General features: G+C 40.0%; 1 protein-coding gene and 1 long non-coding RNA gene across 2 annotated transcripts in view; both read right to left on the minus strand.

The window, feature by feature from the left end:
• The window catches only part of LOC139737259 (putative phospholipase B-like 2), a 55197-nt gene that overhangs the window by 27629 nt on the left and 5890 nt on the right, over positions 1-21678 (minus strand). The window contains exons 5-6 of the mRNA XM_071647936.1: positions 21037-21251; positions 20291-20385 (exon numbers count right to left, since the gene is read on the minus strand). Coding sequence (XP_071504037.1) covers positions 20291-20385; positions 21037-21251 — 310 coding nt within the window. The remainder of the gene's footprint in view (positions 1-20290; positions 20386-21036; positions 21252-21678) is intronic.
• LOC139737260 (uncharacterized) lies at positions 9964-16262 on the minus strand. Its single transcript, XR_011711369.1, has 4 exons — positions 16041-16262; positions 15083-15164; positions 13313-13375; positions 9964-10113 (listed from the first exon to the last, which is right to left on the minus strand). It is a non-coding gene; the product is annotated as an uncharacterized lncRNA (long non-coding RNA).

The following is a 21678-nucleotide window of genomic DNA, read 5'->3' on the forward strand; positions in this document are numbered from 1 at the left end:
CCTACTGCAGTTCCACCTTGGTAGGAGAATTCACTCAGAGCCATGCAGTAAGAAACGCTGGCATCTTTGCATGCAGTTGATATTCAGTGTATTGGCAGACCATACAGTGTGGGGGGGGGGGGGGGGGGGGGGGGGGGGGATATCATGAAAGTATGATTGTGGCCAGGGAGCCAGTGAGTTCACAGCCCTGTGGTGGTTGTTGTTTGTTTGCTTGCCTCCCTGTGCCACATTCCATTGACCACCAGTGAAGGGCGTGAGAGCATTTTCCACCTCCCTGATCAGTGTGTACATAAACAAGATTGAGCAGGTAACTCCAACCACTGCATTTTCTGGGAAGCTAGTGGCCAGAAGAGTTGGTATCACACCAGATAGGCAGCTTGCAGCTTGTGTCTTTGATCCTAACAGACAAGTCAACCTTTAATACATGTGGATTGAGTGATTGCAACAATATTAGTAGAACACATTATACAAAAAAGTGAAAGTTTGGGGAAAATCCAACACTCCGTTCAAAATCACTGCTGGATGAGAAGACTACTATAGTGTATAATGTCATATGTGTAGAATGATACTATAAGCAAAATGAATAGAGAATTTCACAAAACTTTACTTTTTGAATAAAGTGCACATTTCTTTGACTTGTCACCGATATAAGGGTAATATTATTCCCCCTGCCTTCTGAAAGAGAAAAGTGAAGTGTTCTTTTGTTATGCAAGAAAAGTAAAAATATGTTGAATTTTCTTTATACTTTCTTTAAATTATATCGTACACATGTGACATCACAAGCTAAAGTAGTCTTTTCATCCAGCTATGACTAAGCTGTAACTTCAAAAATTGATAACTTTTGAATGGATTGTTAGACTTTTCTCAAACTCTCATTGAACTGTTCAATTTGTGTGTGTGTGTGTGTGTGTGTGTGTGTGTTTCTTAGGTTAAATTTATGCTGATATAAGCTCATTTTAGCGGTTTTTTTTTTCTTTTCGTCCTGAAACAGCTGTTCATGTATCATGTTTGTGTGTAAATGTACTTGTATACATGTATATATTTGTGTAACTGTCAATTTTGGTGTGATGGACCGGGTCCACTGTATTTCTTTCCTTGTACTTACCTGCCTGTGGGCAGGTAGTATCCTAGGAATATTCATCACATGCTTTAATTTGCAATTGAAATAAAGTATGTTATATATATATATACATTGCTGCATTCACTCAACCCACATGTCTATGAAGGTGATCCGAACTTGTTCTTTAACAGGTTGGGGCTTTTATATTTCTCAGTGTATATTGGACTGCTTAGCCAGTTGTTGATAACAGGACACTGAACTTGACTATCAGCTAGCTAGAGCTGGACGAGTCATTGTTCTTTATAAACAATGTTATTGATAAAGGTCCGAATGTGATATATTTCAACCATTTGAATGTTCATACAGCTAAACATGGATTGTGACTGCATGACACACATTTAGGATGGAAAGACACCCATTCATGCTGATAAAAGTGGGCCGACAACACTACTGTAAATAAAATCTGCAAGCTGATCACCCAACAGATATATGATGATAAGGATTAAATGCCCTAAAAAACAGTACTCAGCAGTCACATCTATGTAAAATACATGCAGCTACAAGAAGCATTTTGAGAAAGTCTGTCACCAGCCTTGTCAACAAACTCTAGACTTTTGCTTCATACAAACTTTTGAAACGAAGTTCATTTCTTGATATTCATGACATGCATGATTGTTATAAGTGTCAAACAACTTTATTATGATAATTAGTTAACCAAATTTGCTGACATATACATGGTATATCAAGAATTAGTTCACAAATTGAGAAAATGTTTCTTGCATGAAAAACAAAATGAATATTTTCCCTTCTATGTGTCTTCTTTTTTTTTTACAGGGTATCAATGATACAGAACTCCTCAAGACACATGTGACTGGTGTTATCCTTCATGAGCAACAAAAGAATTTGACTTTTAGATATTGGACAACACAGCTGTGATTCAATTCTTACCATCAATATCCTGCTGAAAGTATTCCTAGGTGTTAAAGGTAAGTTTTTCATTTGCATCAAAGCAAAAAGTAGGCATTATTAAAGTAATTACTGCTATTCCGCATGATGCATACTGGTCTTAAAAGAGGTCTTGCACTCGGACAGTTCCATTCTTTGTAGTTTTTAGTAGTAATCACATTCAGCAAGTACTTTCAACTATTTTAAAAAATAAGTCTATGTTGAAAGGAAATGCATTTAATCCCTGTCTCCATACGATGGCTGATTGCCTACATCACAATGTATAGATTCCTTTTAACAACAGATAACCAATTACTGTCATGGTTATAATATCTGGCAATAAACACAAAGCAATTTCAAAATATTATAATACTGTTCAATTTTGGAAGGAATAATAATAAGTCAGCTCATTTGACATCCCTTTGTCATATGCAAACCTTTATGTATGTGCACTTCCTGCCTCCCATTCAAAAAATGTGATGCAATTCTATTCTGTTGAGATCAAAGGAACCAAAATTGTTGTCGAGCAAAATTTAGGCAGACAATTACAATATTGATACTGAAAAATATGTGTATTGTTTCTTCCAAAATGTAACAATGTTAAATTCAATAAGGCAATAAGAAAGAGCAGTGGACTGGTGTGTGAAAATGAAATATCCCAATTGTTATACAGTATAAAGTAAAAAGATATATACAGTTGTAGGTACATTGAAACTTACACAACATTTAAAGAAAAAAAATGTAGTAGAAGACTTGACGGGTCTTTAAATGTACTTTGAAGGGTAACGTTTACAGATAGGCCCTGATCATCATGTAGTAATCACACTGCAGTTTAGAGATAGAAAATGATACCTGACCGAGTACAATGTACATTGATAAAGATTCCAGAAAGAAGGTAAAATTTGAAGAGGCCTCATATGAGCAACAAAGAAGATAACTCAAGAGAGGAGAAAGATAAAGGTGTTGAAGTATGTGAAAATCTATCTTTACATCCTCGAAAATGAGAGTACAGATTTATTATGAAAATTTGTCTGAATAGTTCATACAATGTACATGCTAGGGATGACAGGAATGGTTCATCCTCAATTATTTGAAAATATACTTGGCATTTTATACTATTATCGCTACAATTTGTAGCTCAAGTACCCTATCGACAATACAATCGGATGAAATAAGTGCTATACTACATGACTGTAATAATGAGCCTTTTACAATCCAGTGTGAGGTCAGACAGTTCACACTACTGGTGTGCTTCCTATGCGATCACAGCACGTATACTCCCCATATAATAGTCAAGAGGCATTTAATCCTAATTCTGCATAAACTTGGCCCTCTAAAGAGGTGTGGACAATGTAGGCAGTTTAAGAAGTACATGTGTGGTCACCAAACAGGAGATTTGAAAAGTCAAACAAAGCTTAAGAAAACAAACACCTCTGTGCTGCAGCTAAACAGGAAACACCTTACTATCTGTGTGTTATACTGTCCCAAGAGTTTGTGTTTAAGTTTTTAAATTTTTGTTTCTTCCTTATAGGGTCATGTCACCAGACAGAAGTAACAACAGCACTAAGACTTCAACAGCACTCTGCAGGATTCAGAATGGCATTCATCTCCGTGAAATTCAACATAAATAGGCATATGGATACATACAATTACAATTAGTAATGTACTCCTGTGTGCACTGGATGAGAATGCTTCTGCTATTGCCATAGATGAATGTGCTTACAGCTAGCAGCAGCAGTACCACTGCTCCTCAGGAACATTAGTAGAAATGGCTCAATGTGATGTGGACATCATTTGTGTCAAATGATCATGGAAGCTATACATGAAGTATGGACAAAAAGTGCTAACAGACTTAAGTTAACAGTGTGGGATTCAAATTTCCTTGGCTTGTAAATAAACTGTTTGTCACATAATATGTTTTGGAAGCTAGATACTCTGTAAGTAGAATAACATCAGCTCAGGGCTTGCCTAAATTACTGCACTCAGCCCCATATTTTCATATGTGTATAATTACATTTTACTGGCCTGCCAAGCTGTACCAGGGAGAGAAGTATCCTTAAATTGTATATTCTTCTGCCCCCCCTTTTTTTTGGGGGGGGGGGGGGTTGAAATGGTGCTCTAAATACATTTGAACTAGATGTATGTATTCAATAATATTTGTTTTGTTTTTGTTTTTGTTTGTTTGTTTATTTATTTTTTTTTTTTGGGGGGGGGGCAGCCCAAAATTAATATCACATTGTTTTGTGTGTTCTTTGTTATTGTTTGTGTTTTTGTTTGTGTGTGTGTGTGTGACTGTGTGTGTGTGTGTGTTTGTGTGTAACAGGTGTCTAAGATGGTTTAGCCTGAAATTTTGGTGGCCAAAAAAGGAAATGAGTACTGGCCCAAAATAAGACCAACAAAACAATCTATTTTCTATGATAGTTGCTTGCTTTGGGGACAACAGATAACTTTTTTCTTTTAAATTGATGGTCCACAATTAATCAACCTAAAACCAGGCTAATGGGCCACAGTTAATTTTTGACCCTGCATACTGCATATGGACCTGCAAGCAAGAGTTAATTATCCTAACTTGGTTAAAAACTTTTGAGTACCTTTTTCTATTTCAGTGTTGAGTAATGTTATCCACAGAGAATAACTTCACCACTTTCTGAGGCCACTTTAAACAAACTAAAAAAAAATACAGTTCAACACTCTTCTTTTCTTAACAATCATGGATTCAATTTTCTCAGTACTCTTTTTGCACTGGAAATCAATTGAAGTGTGCCTATCGCTTGACACGGTAAATTTGAAAAGTCTATTTATTTAGTGTATGTTGCTCCACATATTAGAAGCTTCAGTTACACTGCATGCTTAATGCAGCCATGTAGACTGCATCTGTGTGTGAAAGAGAATATTATGAGCCCTTATGTCTCCATCAATAACATTTTTTTCAACAATTAATTAAGACCATTTCTGAAAGACATCGAAATATAGAGCAAGTAGTTGGCCTATTTCTTGCTAAATTGAGTAGTCTTTTATACAATTATCATACAAATTGATTCATACAAATGAAGTGAGTATAGTATATGTATCACAGGCATGGCTGTTCTCTGATTTGAAAACTATTAAATTACATGCAATTTCATATTTTTTTCTATATTGGTATAGGATTCCTCTCAAACAATTATAAGTGTAGCATATCCCACGTTAATATGTCTGAACACCTATTACTATTTTTATGCAAACTATACATTACAATTCTTCGCAAAAATTTTTGTTTCATTTTCTTTGCTGACGACGCCTCTCACACAAAGCTGGGAAGGTTCAGCAAAATCCAAACCTGTGCATCTAGGCAAGTTTGTCAAAAGCCAAACCTGAGCAGCTCAGCACATTCATCAAAAGCCAAACCCGGGGCAACTGGGCAGGTTCATCAAAAGACGAACCATGGAAGCTTGGCAGGTTCGTCAAAAGCCAAACCTGAGCAGCTCGGCAGTTCGTCAAAAGCCGAACCTGGGCAGCTCGGCAGGTTCGTCAAAAGCCGAACCTGGGCAGCTCGGCAGGTTCGTCAAAAGCCGAACCTTGGGAGCTCGGCAGGTTCGTCAAAAGCCGAACCCCGGCAGCTCGGCAGATTCGTCAAAAGCTGTGCAACTCGGCAGGTTCGTCAAAAGCCGAACCTGTGCAGCCGCTGGCAGGTTCGTCAAAAGCCGAACCATGGCAGCTCGGCAGGTTCGTCAAAAGCCGAACCTTGCCAGCTCAGCAGGTTCGTCAAAAGCCAAACCTGTGCAGCTCGGCAGGTTCGTCAAAAGCCGAACCTTGGCAGCTCGGCAGGTGCGTCAAAAGCCAAACCTTGCCAGCTCGGCAGGTTCGTCAAAAGCCGAACCTTGCCAGCTCGGCAGGTTCGTCAAAAGCCGAACCTTGCCAGCTCAGCAGGTTCGTCAAAAGCCGAACCTGTACAGATTGGCAGGTTCGTCAAAAGCCGAACCTTGGCAGCTCGGCAGGTTCGTCAAAAGCCGAACCTTAGCAGCTCGGCAGGTTTGTCAAAAGCCGAACCCTGGCAGCTCGGCAGGTTCATCAAAAGCCGAACCTTGCCAGCTCGGCAGGTTCGTCAAAAGCCGAACCTGTACAGATTGGCAGGTTCGTCAAAAGCCGAACCTTGGCAGCTCGGCAGGTTCGTCAAAAGCCGAACCCTGGCAGCTCGGCAGGTTTATCAAAAGCCGAACCTGGGCAGCTCGGCAGGTTCATCAAAAGCCGAACCCTGGCAGCTCGGCAGGTTTGTCAATAGCCGAACCTTAGCAGCTGGGCAGGTTCGTCAAAAGCCGAACCTTGGCAGCTCGGCAGGTTCGTCAAAAGCCGAACCCTGGCAGCTCGGCAGGTTCGTCAAAAGCCGAACCTGGGCAGCTCGGCAGGTTTGTCAAAAGCCGAACCCTGGCAGCTCGGCAGGTTCATCAAAAGCCGAACCTTGCCAGCTCGGCAGGTTCGTCAAAAGCCCAACCTGTACAGATTGGCAGGTTCGTCAAAAGCCGAACCTTGGCAGCTCGGCAGGTTCGTCAAAAGCCGAACCTTGGCAGCTCGGCAGGTTCGTCAAAAGCCGAACCTGGGCAGCTCGGCAGGTTCGTCTAAAGCCGAACCCTGGCAGCTCGGCAGGTTTGTCAAAAGCCGAACCTGGGCAGCTCGGCAGGTTCGTCAAAAGCCAAACCCTGGCAGCTCGGCAGGTTCGTCAAAAGCCGAACCTTAGCAGCTTGGCAGGTTCGTCTAGAGCCGAACCTTGCCAGTTTGGCAGGTTTGTCAAAAGCCGAACCTGTGCAGCTCGGCAGGTTCGTCAAAAGCCGAACCTTAGCAGCTCGACAGGTTCGTCAAAAGCCGAACCTGGCCAGCTTGGCAGGTTCGTCAAAAACCGAACCTTGACAGCTCAGCAGGTTTGGCAGAAGACCAACATTGACATATCCAGCTATGACTGATGCAATTCTGAAAGAAATCAAGGATAGATTTGTTAATTCCATTTTGTTTATGCCGAACCTTGCACCACAATTTCAGATTAAGATTTAAAATTTCGATCATTTGTAGACTGATTTTCCCATTTTTTGAGCACCTATTTTTAGCAAAATCAGTCTAATTTTTTAGACTAATGTAGAAAGTCTATTTCTGAAATAGAACGGGTTTGTTGTGAAATATTACAGTGGTAGGACTCACAAATACACTAAGAAAGCAAAATCAGTTCTTAACAATATATGTGATGTTTGCCCCTCAGTTTTTGCTAAGTGATCTCCTGTGTTCCAACTTAATACAGGTTTCGATATTTCTTTTTCTTAATCATGACTTCATACACATTTTTCTCACTAAATACGACGTTTTGAAAACATAAAATGTTGTTCTATAAAAACATTTGAAAATATCATTCATGGTCTCACGAATTCACATACCTTTTTTTTTTTTTTGGCTAATTGTCATCTCACATGCAGCAAAAGTAAACTTGATCCATTCAAAAAAATGGAAAATCAAATAAAACCCAATCACTTATCTCTGCTTAGAGATGTATGTATTTCGGATGTGGTCTTTCACATTCCTCCAGGTGCGAGTCATGTTTGTTTGTTTAATGAATTCTTCAATCTGATTCTTTCCAGGTAACTCATTTCTGGCTATCTGGGTTCCAAAGTGCATTCTCACTGCTCTTTTTTCTGCCTCTTTCCATTTAGTTACTTTTGTAAGTTTACGCCGTTTCTTGTTTGGTTGATCCTGCTCTGAAGTCACTAGTATGTCTGTACTTAGCCCGGCTTTCTTAGTATTACAATTTGCGGGACGTTTAGTTGCTGATGAGCTTCTTGGTGTGGTGGACATCTCTTCCTCGAGTTCATCAGTTGGTACGCTGACGTCTTCTTCTTTTTCTTCACCGGTAACATCATTTTCTTCATGTTGCTCCTCATCAAATTCCCCTTCTTCATCTTCTTCATCGAACTCCACTAGATCATCGGGCGAAACGTGAATGTCATCTAAGCCTTTACCCGCGTATTCGCCGATGCGTCCCTTATTAGCTGCAAGAAGGACCTTTGATACACGCGCAGCCTGCAGTACATCAAGAGGCATGCGGTAGAATTGGCGATGGACTCGGATATCGTGGCCAAGAAAGTCAGCGACTTGGTCCAGTTCATTATCTTTAAGGTTCAAAACTTGAGTCATTGTACCCAAGCTTTTTCGGAGCCTGGTGGATGTCAGCAAATGTGGCCTCTCGGCACCACAATCAATGGCATGTTTGCGCAGAGAATCTGAGCCTCGTATGTAGGATCCATGGGTTGCACTTGCAAAGAGATAAGGGTTGGACTCTGGAACGTGATGATGTCTTGAACTCAATACAAGGTCCATGCTGTTCTCGATGTCTTTTGTTATTAGGATGGGCACTGTTCTACCTTTTTTCCCTCTGATTTCCAGTCGTTTTAGGGTATTGACAAGATGCTTTTCACATTCATCCAGTGAAGAGAGAACTTCTTCCGATGCTTGGGCACATTTCTTCTTTTCCCAGTCACGGAGCTTCAATTTCGATGCTTCTCCTTGCCTCTTCCTATTGATCGTTATGAGCTTCGACAATACGACCTCTTCAAGGCCAAAGAATGCATCTTCATCTAACGGGTCTTCAGCCAATTTCGAAGAGCACTGTTGAATCTTGTGATCTATATGCTGATTGAGATTCACAATGTCTTTCGTCAGTGGAATGAGTTCCACCCCGTTCCTCTTTCTCTCGTTCAGGTTTCTCAGTGCATTTGAAGACAATTCCGGCCATCTCACTTCTATGATTTTCATCAAGCCACTGCATTCACTTGCTTTGGTTCCATCTCCACTTTCTAGCGAATGGGCAAGGTGGATTTCGGCTGCTTTCTTTAAGTTTTGTCCTGATCTTAGAATGTGACTGGGTGTCTTGTACGTATGAGTTGTTGGGTTAAACCCAGCAATTTCTTTTGCTGCATCAAGAAGAACTGAAAACTTTCCTGGTTTCATGCATTCTGACAACTTGCGACAGGATGCATCTTTTTCCTTCACACAGATCATGATTCTGCCCAATTGTCTCATCTTCCCCCTAATGTTTGAAAACTGTTCTTTATCTGCCCTGGCTTTTGCCAACCAATGGCTACCAAAACGGAGGATCAGATCATCTCCTAGTGCTTCTTGTCCACATTTATCTTGTCTCATGCCATCTAACAAGGCTGACATATCTTGCATGTCCTTAGAGTATGTGCGTAGGACTTTACTCGCCTTTCTTACTCTCTTCTTCTTTTTGCTTGCGCACTCTTCTTCTCCCTGACCACTTGGCCCCACAGGACAGGAATGTTTCCAGAGACTACTTTTCGAAAGCGTGGCATAGCAAAATTTGCAGTAGTCGTAATCACTGTGCCGACTCTCTCCTGAAGGACGGTGAGAGACAATAAATTCACCCTTGCCTTTTAGGACTACCTCGCGATTGTGAATGTAATTCCCCATATTCCTAAGAACTGTGAGCTTGCTTTCTTTTTTCTTTGCATCACATTCACTTAAGTACTCAATGACTTCAGTTTCGTCTGGATGCACATTTCTTAGGTGCCTTGCTATTTTGGCATTGGCCTTATGACAGTAGTAGCAATAGTACTTCTTATCGTATGTCCTTTTCCCCTTTTTAGTTTTAGTGACTTGAACTACAATGATTTCGTGATGTTCTACTTGACTTGGAATTGTGATAGGGTCGTCTGATTCAGACTCAGGTTCAGATGGTGTGGAGTCAGGAACATATTCACTCCCTGTATCATCACTATAATCCGGTCTTTCTAGTTCCGGATCGTGGGTAGAAACATCATCTGTGCACAGCTCCGGACTTCTACTATAATCCGGTCTTTCTAGTTCCGGATCGTGGGTAGAAACATCATCTGTGCACTGCTCCGGACTTCTACTATCATCCGGTCTTTCTAGTTCCGGATCGTGGGTAGAAACATCATCTGTGCACAGCTCAGGACTTCTACTATAATCCGGTCTTTCTAGTTCCGGATCGTGGGTAGAAACATCATCTGTGCACAGCTCCGGACTTCTACTATAATCCGGTCTTTCTAGTTCCGGATCGTGGGTAGAAACATCATCTGTGCACAGCTCCGGACTTCTACCACCTTTTACTTCTGTAGTGTAGTGCATATGACATGACATAACGTAACGAATTGTTAATTACACATAAACTGTACATTTCAAGTGCATAACTGTGTACGAGGGGTGTAAAGTCGAGACATAATACAATTATTTAATCATTTGAACAAACACTGAAAAGAATGTAGTCCGACATTTCAAACAAAATGTCCTCTTTCAACACACTTCATACAGGAGAGTGTCTCCAGAAAGCACACTTTTACAATAATTGAAAAAGATAAGACCAACTATTAAACTAACTCAAACTATATAGAGCTCATTTCGGGGACAACATTTTGTATGACATGTGTGCAGTGGCGACAATTCGTTTAAAAAATTGGGAACTTCATGCAATTTTTGTACGATACCTGATATAAAATTAAACATGCAAACCTTGAAAGTGTACATTCCGGAGACAACAATCTGTATGTTGTGTGCGGAATGGGGATATTTCCTCATTAGAATTAGGAACTTAATAAAAATTATTGAATTAGTCCTGACATTCAACTGAACACACAGCTGGAAAGTGTATATTCGCAGCTGGGGACATGACTCTTTGTGAGGTGGGGGGGGGGGGGGGGGGGAGGGGCATTCCTTTTTTGAACGTAGGAACAGAATACAATTGCAGTATGTGTACTGAATTAGACCTGCGCAACCTAAACACATGCTGAGAGAGTGTACACTTCCGAGTCACCATTCTGTATGAGATGTGAAGGGAGGGGACATTACTTTCTTTTTTTTTTAAGTGGGAACACCCTTGTAAAATTAGACTTCATAAGTTAAAATCAAATTAAACATGCACTAGAAGAGTGCACACAACTCTGTCTGAATAAAAAGGATTGAACATTTTTACATTATAAAAGGCTGATTAAACTCTGATTCTGCATCATACGAACCGTCTCTGACAACTGAAGCCTCACTCCCTGCGTGATCACTGCTATCCGGGTGTCAGAGACGGTTCGTATGATGCAGAATCATAGTTAAGATTTATAAAGTATTTTTTAAATAGATATTAAAGGAGTGTAAACAGCCTTATACCCTTGCAGAAAATTTTCTAAGCGAGTTGCCAGCTTGCAACAAGCATGCATGCTAGTAACTAGCTTGCTACAAGCTAGAAACGAGCGTGCAAGTCCCGAAATATGTAAATTAGGGTTATATTTCATCCAAAGAGCAATCGAGAATTTGGTTTCTTCGGGTGCTTGCAAGCTTACAAGCATGCAAGTGGCTCCATGTAGTGACAAATCTTGCAAGCCTGAAAGCTTACACTACAGTTAATATTAAGATAGCTTGAAAGCATGCGGCAAACATTTTTTGATAGCTTGCAGGCATGCAGATAACATTTTTGATAGCTTGCAAGCTTGCCAGTTTGCAGCATTGGTCTTCGCAAGCATGCAACAGGACATGCCCAAATTTTAAGCTAGTTATAAGCAAATATTTAGCAAGTATGTTCTGTTCGCTAGCTTATGATTGCTTATTAAGCGAGCCGCCAGCTAGTCGCTCGCTTGCAGCATGCATAAGTTTCTGCAGGAGTATAGTGGAACAATGTTCAATCTTTTTTGTCCAGTTATTTACAGATTTCCAGTGTGTTTTACTTTCATTTCATTTATGAAGTCTAATTTTACAAGTGTGTTAAGTTCCCACTTTAAAAAAAGCAATGTGCCCTATCTCCACATCCCAATACCCATACCCAATTTCAATAACGAAATATCCCTATTCCGCACACAACATAGGCCTACAGATTGTTGTCTCTGGAATGTACTGGAATGTATCCAAAAAAGTGATAATGATAAAAGGCGACAGGCCATAATTTTATTAGGATCTCTTTGTTTTACCTTGTTTTTTGATATCTCAGCCATTTCGAAACCTATTTTCGTAAAATAAACTTTTGATACCCCTAAGAATTGCACGCTCTGTGACATCTCATAGAGTGGTTTCTGAATATCTCGCAAAACGTTAAAAGCTAAATCCTCGCTTCGACCAGAACTGTACACACCCATTAAGATAAAGTATTTTTGAATAGATATTTAAGGAGTGTACACAGCCTTATACCCTTACAGAAAATTTTGTAAGCGAGTTGCTAGCTTGCAACAAGCATGCATGCTAGTAACTAGCTTGCTGCAAGCTAGAAACTAGCGTGCAGTCCCAAAATATGTAAATTAGGAGAAGATTTCATCCAAAGAGCAATCGAGAATTTGGTTTCTTTGCCTGCTTGAAAGCATGCATGTGGTTCCTTTTATTGGTAAAGCTTGCAAAACTGAAAACTTTAATTTTAACCCAAACTTACCAGAGCTATTTTGAGAGCTTAAAGTCCTGGAGCCATTTGTCCCCCCCCCCCCCCCCCCACCCCCAGGAGTTTTATAGTTGAGTCTTTTTCAGTAATTGTAAAAGTTCTGTAAAATGAGGTGTGTGGAAAGGAGGCATTTTGTTTTGAAATAATGAACTACATACTTTTCGGTGTCTGTCTTATTTGGTAATTACGGTCCTTCTTTTAACAGAAAATGTATCCACTCAACACCCCTAATGCAGGATCATGTCCCCGGAATGTTAGTATGTTCAACAGTTCATTTCATTATATATTATATCCTCAACAGAAGTACAAGGTAACAGTCCGTAGCTGCGCACAGACGACATTTCTCATCATGATTCGAACCAAGAATGCCCGGAGACGGTGCGCAGCTCCGGACTTCTACCACCTTTTACTTCTATAGTGTAGATCATATAACAAATGTGACTGTTAAACACACCACACTGTACATTCTGAGGAAATGACCCTGTACGAGGGGTGTAAAGTGGAGACTTGATATAATCATTTAATCTAACAGACATAGAAAATGTAGTCTCACATTCTTAACAAAATGTCCCCTTTCATCACACCTGATAACAGGACGGTGTATACATTCCAGAGACAACACGCTGTATGCAGTGTTTAGAGTGGGGACATTTGTTTTTTAAAGTGGGAACTTAATAAAATTATTGAATAAAAAAAATGATCACATCATCTACATATCATGGAGTGTTCATGAGCCAGATTTGATGAAAACCCATGAAGACATTCTTTATATATCATAGTAATGATATAACTGTGTGAACGGACGTACGGACAACCCGAAAACATGACACCCGGCACCCTTTGGGGTGGAGGCATAAAAAATATATAATTAATGGTACAATGATTCAACCTAATGTCAAACTTACTGCGAATCTGATGAGGAAATACCCATCGTGTTTCATCATCTTCGTACTTGATGAAGAACCGACCTGAAAAAAAAACAAAAAACATTCATTTCTATTCATCCAATATGAATCAATGCTAATCATTGATGCATCCAGCATGTGCTCGCAATTACTGATGACAGGTGAAATGTACATGAAATATTTTTTGTGGATGTAAAATTTTTACATTTCAATTTAGTAAACAAACTAGAAATGTCGCTATGGCGACTGCTATGCCTCCGCCCTAATGCATGATTCTCCTAATAGGTCCAGATAGTACATGTGGACAATGTGTGATTACATTTTCACAAAATTGGCAAAATATTAAAACGACAAGTTTGTCACAAATGTGTTAAATGTTCACCTTCCTTGAATAGGAGAGCATGTATTTGGGAGTTAAGGACTTTAACTTGACTTTGACCCATTCATATGTTTATGCATTGAGTTATTTTCAAGGTATGGAGAAAAAGTGCAATTTCTGTATTGAATAGTAAATTGTTACCATTTTCATCTGGCCTTTGACCCTAAAATTCATAAAATAATCACTGTCAGGCAGAACATGCATAAATATGTAGTATGTTTCAAGATAACTTGAGCCACTTCCGAGATACACATGGAGGAAAAGCTTAGTTCAGCACTTTCACTTGCTCTTTGACCTTTTGACCTTTGAGGTAAAAACAAAAGGAAAAAAACTCTTTCCAAAGAATCTCTATTACGTTATGCATGCATACACCAAGTGTAAAAAAAAAAAAAATCCTGCCAGCATTGCATAAACATGACGGAAATAGTAAAATTTTGAAGTGTTTCCCTTTTCCTTTGACCCCTGACCTTTGACCCCATGAACCCTAAATTTTCTAGATAATCACTGCCAGTCAGTACATGTATATATACTATGTTCCATGAAGATACCTTGAACAATTTCCAAGGTACAGAGAAAAAAGGTGAAGTTTTAATATCTTTACTTGACCTTTTGACCTTTGACCTTTGACCTCATGACCCAAACTTTCACCAGAGAATCTTAATTGGGTAGTACATGGATACACTAAGTTTCAAGAAAATATCTTCAGGCATTGCATAGATATGGTGGAAATAGTGAAATTTTATGTATTTGACCTTGACCTTTTGACCTTTGACCTTGAGCATGTGCACCCAAAAGTTGATAGGCACAACTTCACCCCCTAATACACATACATGCCAAGATTCATTAGGATACCTCAAAAGGTTTTGATAGTTACCCTGTCCACAAAATTCATTACGGACGGACGGAAGGATGGACGGACGGAAGGACGGACGGACGGACAACCCGAAAACATAATGCCTCCGGCACCACTTCGTGGCGGAGGCATAAAAATACCTAGATATACAGGGTGGCCCAGAAAGAATGGATTAGCAAAAATTTTGTGTTTCGTTTTATCAGACAATGAATATTGCTCTGAAGAATGGTAAACCATTATCGTTTATTTAGCTAGGGACCTACAATCTGCACAAAAAATCTGATAAATCATAAAGTTTCCTTGCTGCAGCACAAAGTAAAAATTACACCGGTCCGTTCTTTCTGGGCCATCCTGTATATATATATATACACAAGAGCCCGGGGGGCACGACGCTCACCCGAGTATCGCAGTCAATACACTTGATGCAATTTCCCAGTACATTAAGGCCCTAATTGAAACAAGAAAGAATAATTATTACAAACTTTGCCAGTACTCCTCATTCCCTTTAAGATACCCCAAAGATACACAACCCAAGTACCTTGTTTGAAGTCAACTACAGTAGCAGGATACCATGATCCATTCGGCGGCCACAATGCACGAACTTCAGTACCTCGAGGAAACTGCAAGTACATAGAAATGGGACATATAAACTAGAAAAATGATTTTCATTTTTGCCTTAAAATTCAATTTGTTAAAATACAAACTCAATATTACCCTCAAATAATTCAATTAACACATTTTGTTACATAGTGCCTCAATTTGTGAACACTTAAAGATTTTCCCTCGTTTGACTACTGCCACTGTGCTACAATTACGGTGGTGTCCCACCATAAATACAAAATTCAGAGCTGCTAATTTTTAGTGAGAGAATGCATGATTGTTACTTTGCTGCTTCTTTTTCCTGTTTATTCATCCAATCCTGACACTGTATATAACCATGTATACACGTCTGCCAGCTCAGTTCTATCTTTATAGATCGATCAGTCACAGTGGTTGTAATTACCTAAACGGTACATTTATATAGCTATGATATGGTCAAACAGCAGTTGCTGACTATGTAGCTTGAAGACGTCTGGTAAGGACAAAAAAGACAGAAACTCTTACAATTTGCAACATAAACCGTGACATCAGTTAAGTTTTGATGGAGGGGCAATGAGAGGTTTACTTGCCGTTACCATTGTTTGGCCTTGGGGCTCTTCTTGATTGCCGGAGGCGGATGTCAGTAAACTAACTTTAATACTCATCTGCAATTTCTGTGGGACCAAGCCTAGCTATAGTCTAGACATATTTTCAGTAGGGTCCTATAGGGAATTTTCTATACAACCTTTTAACCAATTTAAAAGCACAATCAATTGCAATAGCTTCCTGTATGACTAATCACTAGAGTCAGATTCAGGATTCAAAAAATTTTGTTTGATAAAAAACAAAGAAAATCTGTAGATCTAGATCTACAGTATGTCTATATTCTATATTCATGAATAGTATAGTATACATACAACTTCCGAGGTATGTCCATGACTAGTCCTCCGCTTCCTTTGTCGCGTACTCATAACTGTCTCACAATCATTGAAGATCTGTAGGTACAGAAAACACAAGTGAGGAAATGTACATTTATTAGTTTGGCACTTGTAAAGTTGTCTTTTAATTGGTTTCATCTTCAAATGCCATTCAATTTTCTTGATAACACAGTCGCTAGAACTGTGTATAGCAGCAGTGAATTATGGGTGCAGACAGCATAAATAGGTCTACTAATGACAATTTTATTTTCTAATATTTAATAAGCAAGTAGACTTTATAAATAAGACTCATGTTGTCATGGTATTTACATCTAGAGGTACAGATGTACCATGATCCGACCACTTAAAAGTTAAAGCACAGTCATGAAAATGAAACCACTGATATTGTTTTGCACAAACATTTTTCATATGAAAATAAAGTCTTAAAGGTAGGGAATCCCATTTGCATGCCTTAAATGAAGAGTTGTAGGCCTATAAATACAGTGGTATATGTTGAAGAGAGTATCATTTTAGAAACTCCCATAAAGTATTGAAAGTGGAAGGTAACATCTAGTACATTTTTATTGACCGTTAGATTTTGAATTGAATTTTTTTCGGGGCTCACCGTAAATTCCAGTACATTACTAGGCTACCTTTGCAGAACCATGCACTGCATGTGTGTCCATCATGTATATTTTGTGAAGAAAGTTCATCAAAACTTACAAACATTTCTATATACATTCTTGCCACACACTCTATATGTTATTACATCAGCTCTTATACTTTTAGATTTGTGTTTATAGATTTAAAAAAAAAATACAGAAGACTGCAACAAAAAGGCTTAAGTGTGACTGACACACAGAACTATTGAGCAGTTGAGTTTTGTGCATTATTCAAATTGTAGATAACTGTTGACTTCCAAATTTCTCAGCAGTGGCCTAAACAAGTCCCCTGAGGTTCATATCTAATGTTTTGCTGCATTTTGGGAGGTCTCTAAAAGGTATCCCCTACCTTTAAAGAGCATATTCCAATCATTATATTATCACAATCATGTTTAATAAAGATATTTTTCGATTTGACATTTGTACTCTAAAGTTGTAATGGACCTACGATTCGATCACGCGTGTTGAGTCAATGCAAGTTTCGAGCCGCAGCGCAGAGCGCGCCACGAGGCCCAGTACTAAAGTAGTAAAACGGCGGATGCTCACGCGAGCGAGAATTTGGTTTCTTTGCCTGCTTGAAAGCATGCATGTGGTTCCTTTTATTGGTAAAGCTTGCAAAACTGAAAACTTTAATTTTAACCCAAACTTACCAGAGCTATTTTGAGAGCTTAAAGTCCTGGAGCCATTTGTCCCCCCCCCCCCCCCCCCCCCCCCCAGGAGTTTTATAGTTGAGTCTTTTTCAACTAGAAATGTCGCTACAGCGACTGGTTATACCCCCGCCAAACAACATTTCATAAGCTTTGGTCAAAAAACTGAGGAAGTAGTTAAATCCGCAAGATCTTTCCTTGATCTTCTGCCATTAATATGCCGTTACCATGGCAACGTACTTTCGGGTACTGTCGAAAAATGCGTCTTGCACATCTACAACCAAAGGCACACATCTGTACCAAGTTTCATGGAAATTGGGCAAAAACTGAGGAAGTAGTTTGCAACACAAAATTTTCCATCATTTTGGCTCATAATATGTGAGCTGTTACCATGGCAACATACTTTTTGTCACTGTCAAGAAATGTGTCATGCTGACCTATATCCTAAGACAAACATTCAATATGAATTCCATGAGAATTGGAAGAACACTGATGAAGCAGTTTTGCCATGAAGCATTTTGCCCTATATTTTACCAACATGCCGTTACCATGGCAACGCACTTTTTGCCACTGCGGAAATATGTGTCTTGCACATTAACATATTCAGATGAACATCTGTACCTAATTTCATAAAAATTGATCAAAAACTGTGGGAGGAGTTCGCGACGCAAGATTTGTACCCATTTTTGCCCATAATATGCCGTTACCATGGCAACGTACTTTTTGGTACTGTCAAAAAATAGGTCTTGCACATCTACAACCCAAGGCACACATCTGTGCCAAGTTTTATGGGAATCGGTTGAAAACTGAGGAAGTAGTTCGCGACGCAAGATTTGCAACGGACCGACCGCCCGACCGCCCGACCGCCCGACCGACCGCCCGCCCGACCGACCGCCCGCCCGACCGTCCGCTGATTCCTATATACCCCCTTCAAACTTCGTTTGGCGGGGGTATAATAATTGTAAAAGTTCTGTAAAATGAGGTGTGTGGAAAGGAGGCATTTTGTTTTGAAATAATGAACTACATACTTTTCGGTGTCTGTCTTATTTGGTAATTACGGTCCTTCTTTTAACAGAAAATGTATCCACTCAACACCCCTAATGCAGGATCATGTCCCCGGAATGTTAGTATGTTCAACAGTTCATTTCATTATATATTATATCCTCAACAGAAGTACAAGGTAACAGTCCGGAGCTGCGCACAGACGACATTTCTCATCATGATTCGAACCAAGAATGCCCGGAGACGGTGCGCAGCTCCGGACTTCTACCACCTTTTACTTCTATAGTGTAGATCATATAACAAATGGGACTGTTAAACACACCACACTGTACATTCTGAGGAAATGACCCTGTACGAGGGGTGTAAAGTGGAGACTTGATATAATCATTTAATCTAACAGACATAGAAAATGTAGTCTCACATTCTTAACAAAATCTCCCCTTTCATCACACCTGATAACAGGACGGTGTATACATTCCAGAGACAACACGCTGTATGCAGTGTTTAGAGTGGGGACATTTGTTTTTTAAAGTGGGAACTTAATAAAATTATTGAATAAAAAAAATGATCACATCATCTACATGTCATGGAGTGTTCATGAGCCAGATTCTGCAAAGGTAGCCTAGTAATGTACTGGAATTTACGGTGAGCCCCGAAAAAAATTCAATTCAAAATCTAACGGTCAATAAAAATGTACTAGATGTTACCTTCCACTTTCAGTAGGGCCCTACTAAAGTAGTAAAACGGCGGATGCTCACGCGAGCCACTCCGGGCACTTCCACAGCGAGGCTCCGTAAGAGCGGCTGCCATGGCATTAGCCATTACATCTTTTTAGTCTCAGTCTTAACGAGTAAAACCATGTAGACTTCGACTCCTACTACCTTGTAAACATGATCTAGGTCTAGATAAGAGTCTCTAAAAGTTATAGGCCCTAGACCTAGACTATAATCCCTGATCTAGAGACTAGACCAGTTTAGATCTAACGTTAGTATTACTAGGCCCTACTAACCATGCTAACTAGTAAGATTAATAAGAGTCAGTTTCAGACGTCTCGACTCTTAGTCAATAACACTTCTTTAGGCACAAAGAGCATTCAGCAGAAGTGAGGTTGTTAAAAATTTTAAAATTAAACTAAAATAGAGTTCTAACGCGTTAGATGTAAGCACTGATTCATAGAATACGTACCAATTGTGGACAGAAGTGTAATAGACTGGGTGGGTGGCCGTGGTTCAGGTGTACGGTACCGGTGCAGGTGTGATGTATTGTAGTCTTGCGATAATTGCACGTCTATGTACAAGCACAAACTGGACCGTACGTACCGGCGCGGCACGTACAAAATGTACGTACGTACGCAATCTCATGCACAGAGTAAGACGGGAACTTTCATTCATCGAGCTTGCGCACGCAAGGCGAGAACTCGACGTACGCGGCCTTGATCGATGTAGCCTTTTGTCAAGGCCCTCTCGCTGTACGGTGAAGAGAGCCCAGCTGAGTGGGGTTGCGCGGCGCGCTCGGCTGGGCTCGCTTCGCTCGCCCATTACAGCGAGAGGGCCTTGACAAAAGGCTATGATCGATGGAGCTGCAGGTATCATCACGCACGTACAGTTATTGCAGTTTCTACTTATCGCAAGCTGGCGCTATTGTCCTTTGTGGAAAACACTCATTTCTGACTTTTTACAACTAACTGGGGACAATTTCTTGTAAAATTGTTGTTACATTACATATCACTCAAAAGGTTGAAAAAAGGATGAATTACGAGTGGGGACGTCCCCACTCCGCGTGTGTCCACACTTGTTGGGTTAAAAATACAAAAATGTCCCCACAGGTCGGTCCATACAGGCTCACACACACACACACAACACACACACACACACACACACACAAAGCCAATAGAAAGAAAGAAGAAAAAAAGGACACATATATTGTCCTCATGACTTACCAGCCCAGAATTTGTGATGTAAAAGTCATCTCCAGACAGCAAGCTTCCTGGGTTGGAGGTGAATGCCGCTGTCTGCCCCGGGACAACCTCAGCAGCTGTGTACAGACAGACAGACGTACGGACAGACAGTTACTACAGACACTAAGTACATGTAATTACTGGTGAAGCCAGTGGATAATAGGGTATAACTACAGATTTGCTTCATAGAGAAGGATTGGAATAGAGGTCATTGTAATATACTTAGTGTATAAAATTAGGGGGTTGCAAACTAGGCTAAACTTCAAAGATGACCGTAACGTACCTTACCTTGATTGTACTATCTTGGAGTTCACCAAAACAGAGGGAATCAACAGTATTATTACTAGTAGTATCCATAATTGTCATTGTCACTATTGTTGTAGTGTAGTAGTAGTAGCAGCAACAGCAGCAGCACTGGCAGCAAGAATAAATAGTACTGGTAGTAACAATTGTAAAAGCATAACCACTGCAACTTTTGTTACTACTTCTATGACACTAATAGGACCAATATGATGTGGCACAAAAATCAAAATCAGTACATGATTTTGATAATCCATCAGGCACACAAACATAATGCACAAACTAAATGCCATCTCTTATGGAGAATGATACAGAATTAGAAGTTATTTGACGGTCCTTACACAATGATTAGTAGATTTAGCTCTGATGCAGCTACTGCACTCATCTCATAAAAGAGTCGTGAATCAATCCAATAGTGTCATACTCACAGGTGTTGGTAAGGTGGAAGGCAAAGTTGTATTTCTTGATGATGCGCAGCATGCCCATGTAACCGTTCCAGGTGTCGTGGGAGGAAAACAGGTCTGCGTTGCCTGGCAACAGCCTGATGAGGGCGGAGCAGTGGCCATCTCCCATCATGCTCTCTTTGCCCTCTTTATTGAGGGCGCTCTCAAGGTCCTCCAGATCGCCTCCTATTTGGAATAGCCTGGAAGGGAGGCAGGACGAATCGAAACTTAGTTACTCTCTCTACTCATTAGAAAGGAAATGAGAAATGAGCTGGACAGTATGGGATAGTAATACTATGTTAATGAATGACTATGATGTTAACCCGTTGAGGACGGGCTGATTTGCTACAACACCCATTTCCCATAGACACCAGCCCGAGTATACTCGGAACTCATTTTCAACAGGTTAAAAGTATTTCAATTAAACAAAATGCAGCCAGTCCCATGAGGCAGATAATGTCTTTTTCTTGCTCAATGATTGATGATATGTTTCCTTTTTACTCTTTCCTTCTACAGTTTCCAGAAGAATTGGAAGTGAAAACTACGAGTAATCTCAGTCTAGTCTCTAGAGTAAGGCCAAATATGGAGTAAAGTGACACACAGGCAGTTTGAATTGTAGGATTTTTT

The sequence above is a fragment of the Diadema antillarum genome, unplaced genomic scaffold (assembly GCF_040938485.1).
Source record: "Diadema antillarum isolate AM-2024a unplaced genomic scaffold, OU_Dant_1.0 seq00000688_RagTag, whole genome shotgun sequence".
In the NCBI taxonomy this organism is placed as follows: domain Eukaryota; kingdom Metazoa; phylum Echinodermata; class Echinoidea; order Diadematoida; family Diadematidae; genus Diadema; species Diadema antillarum.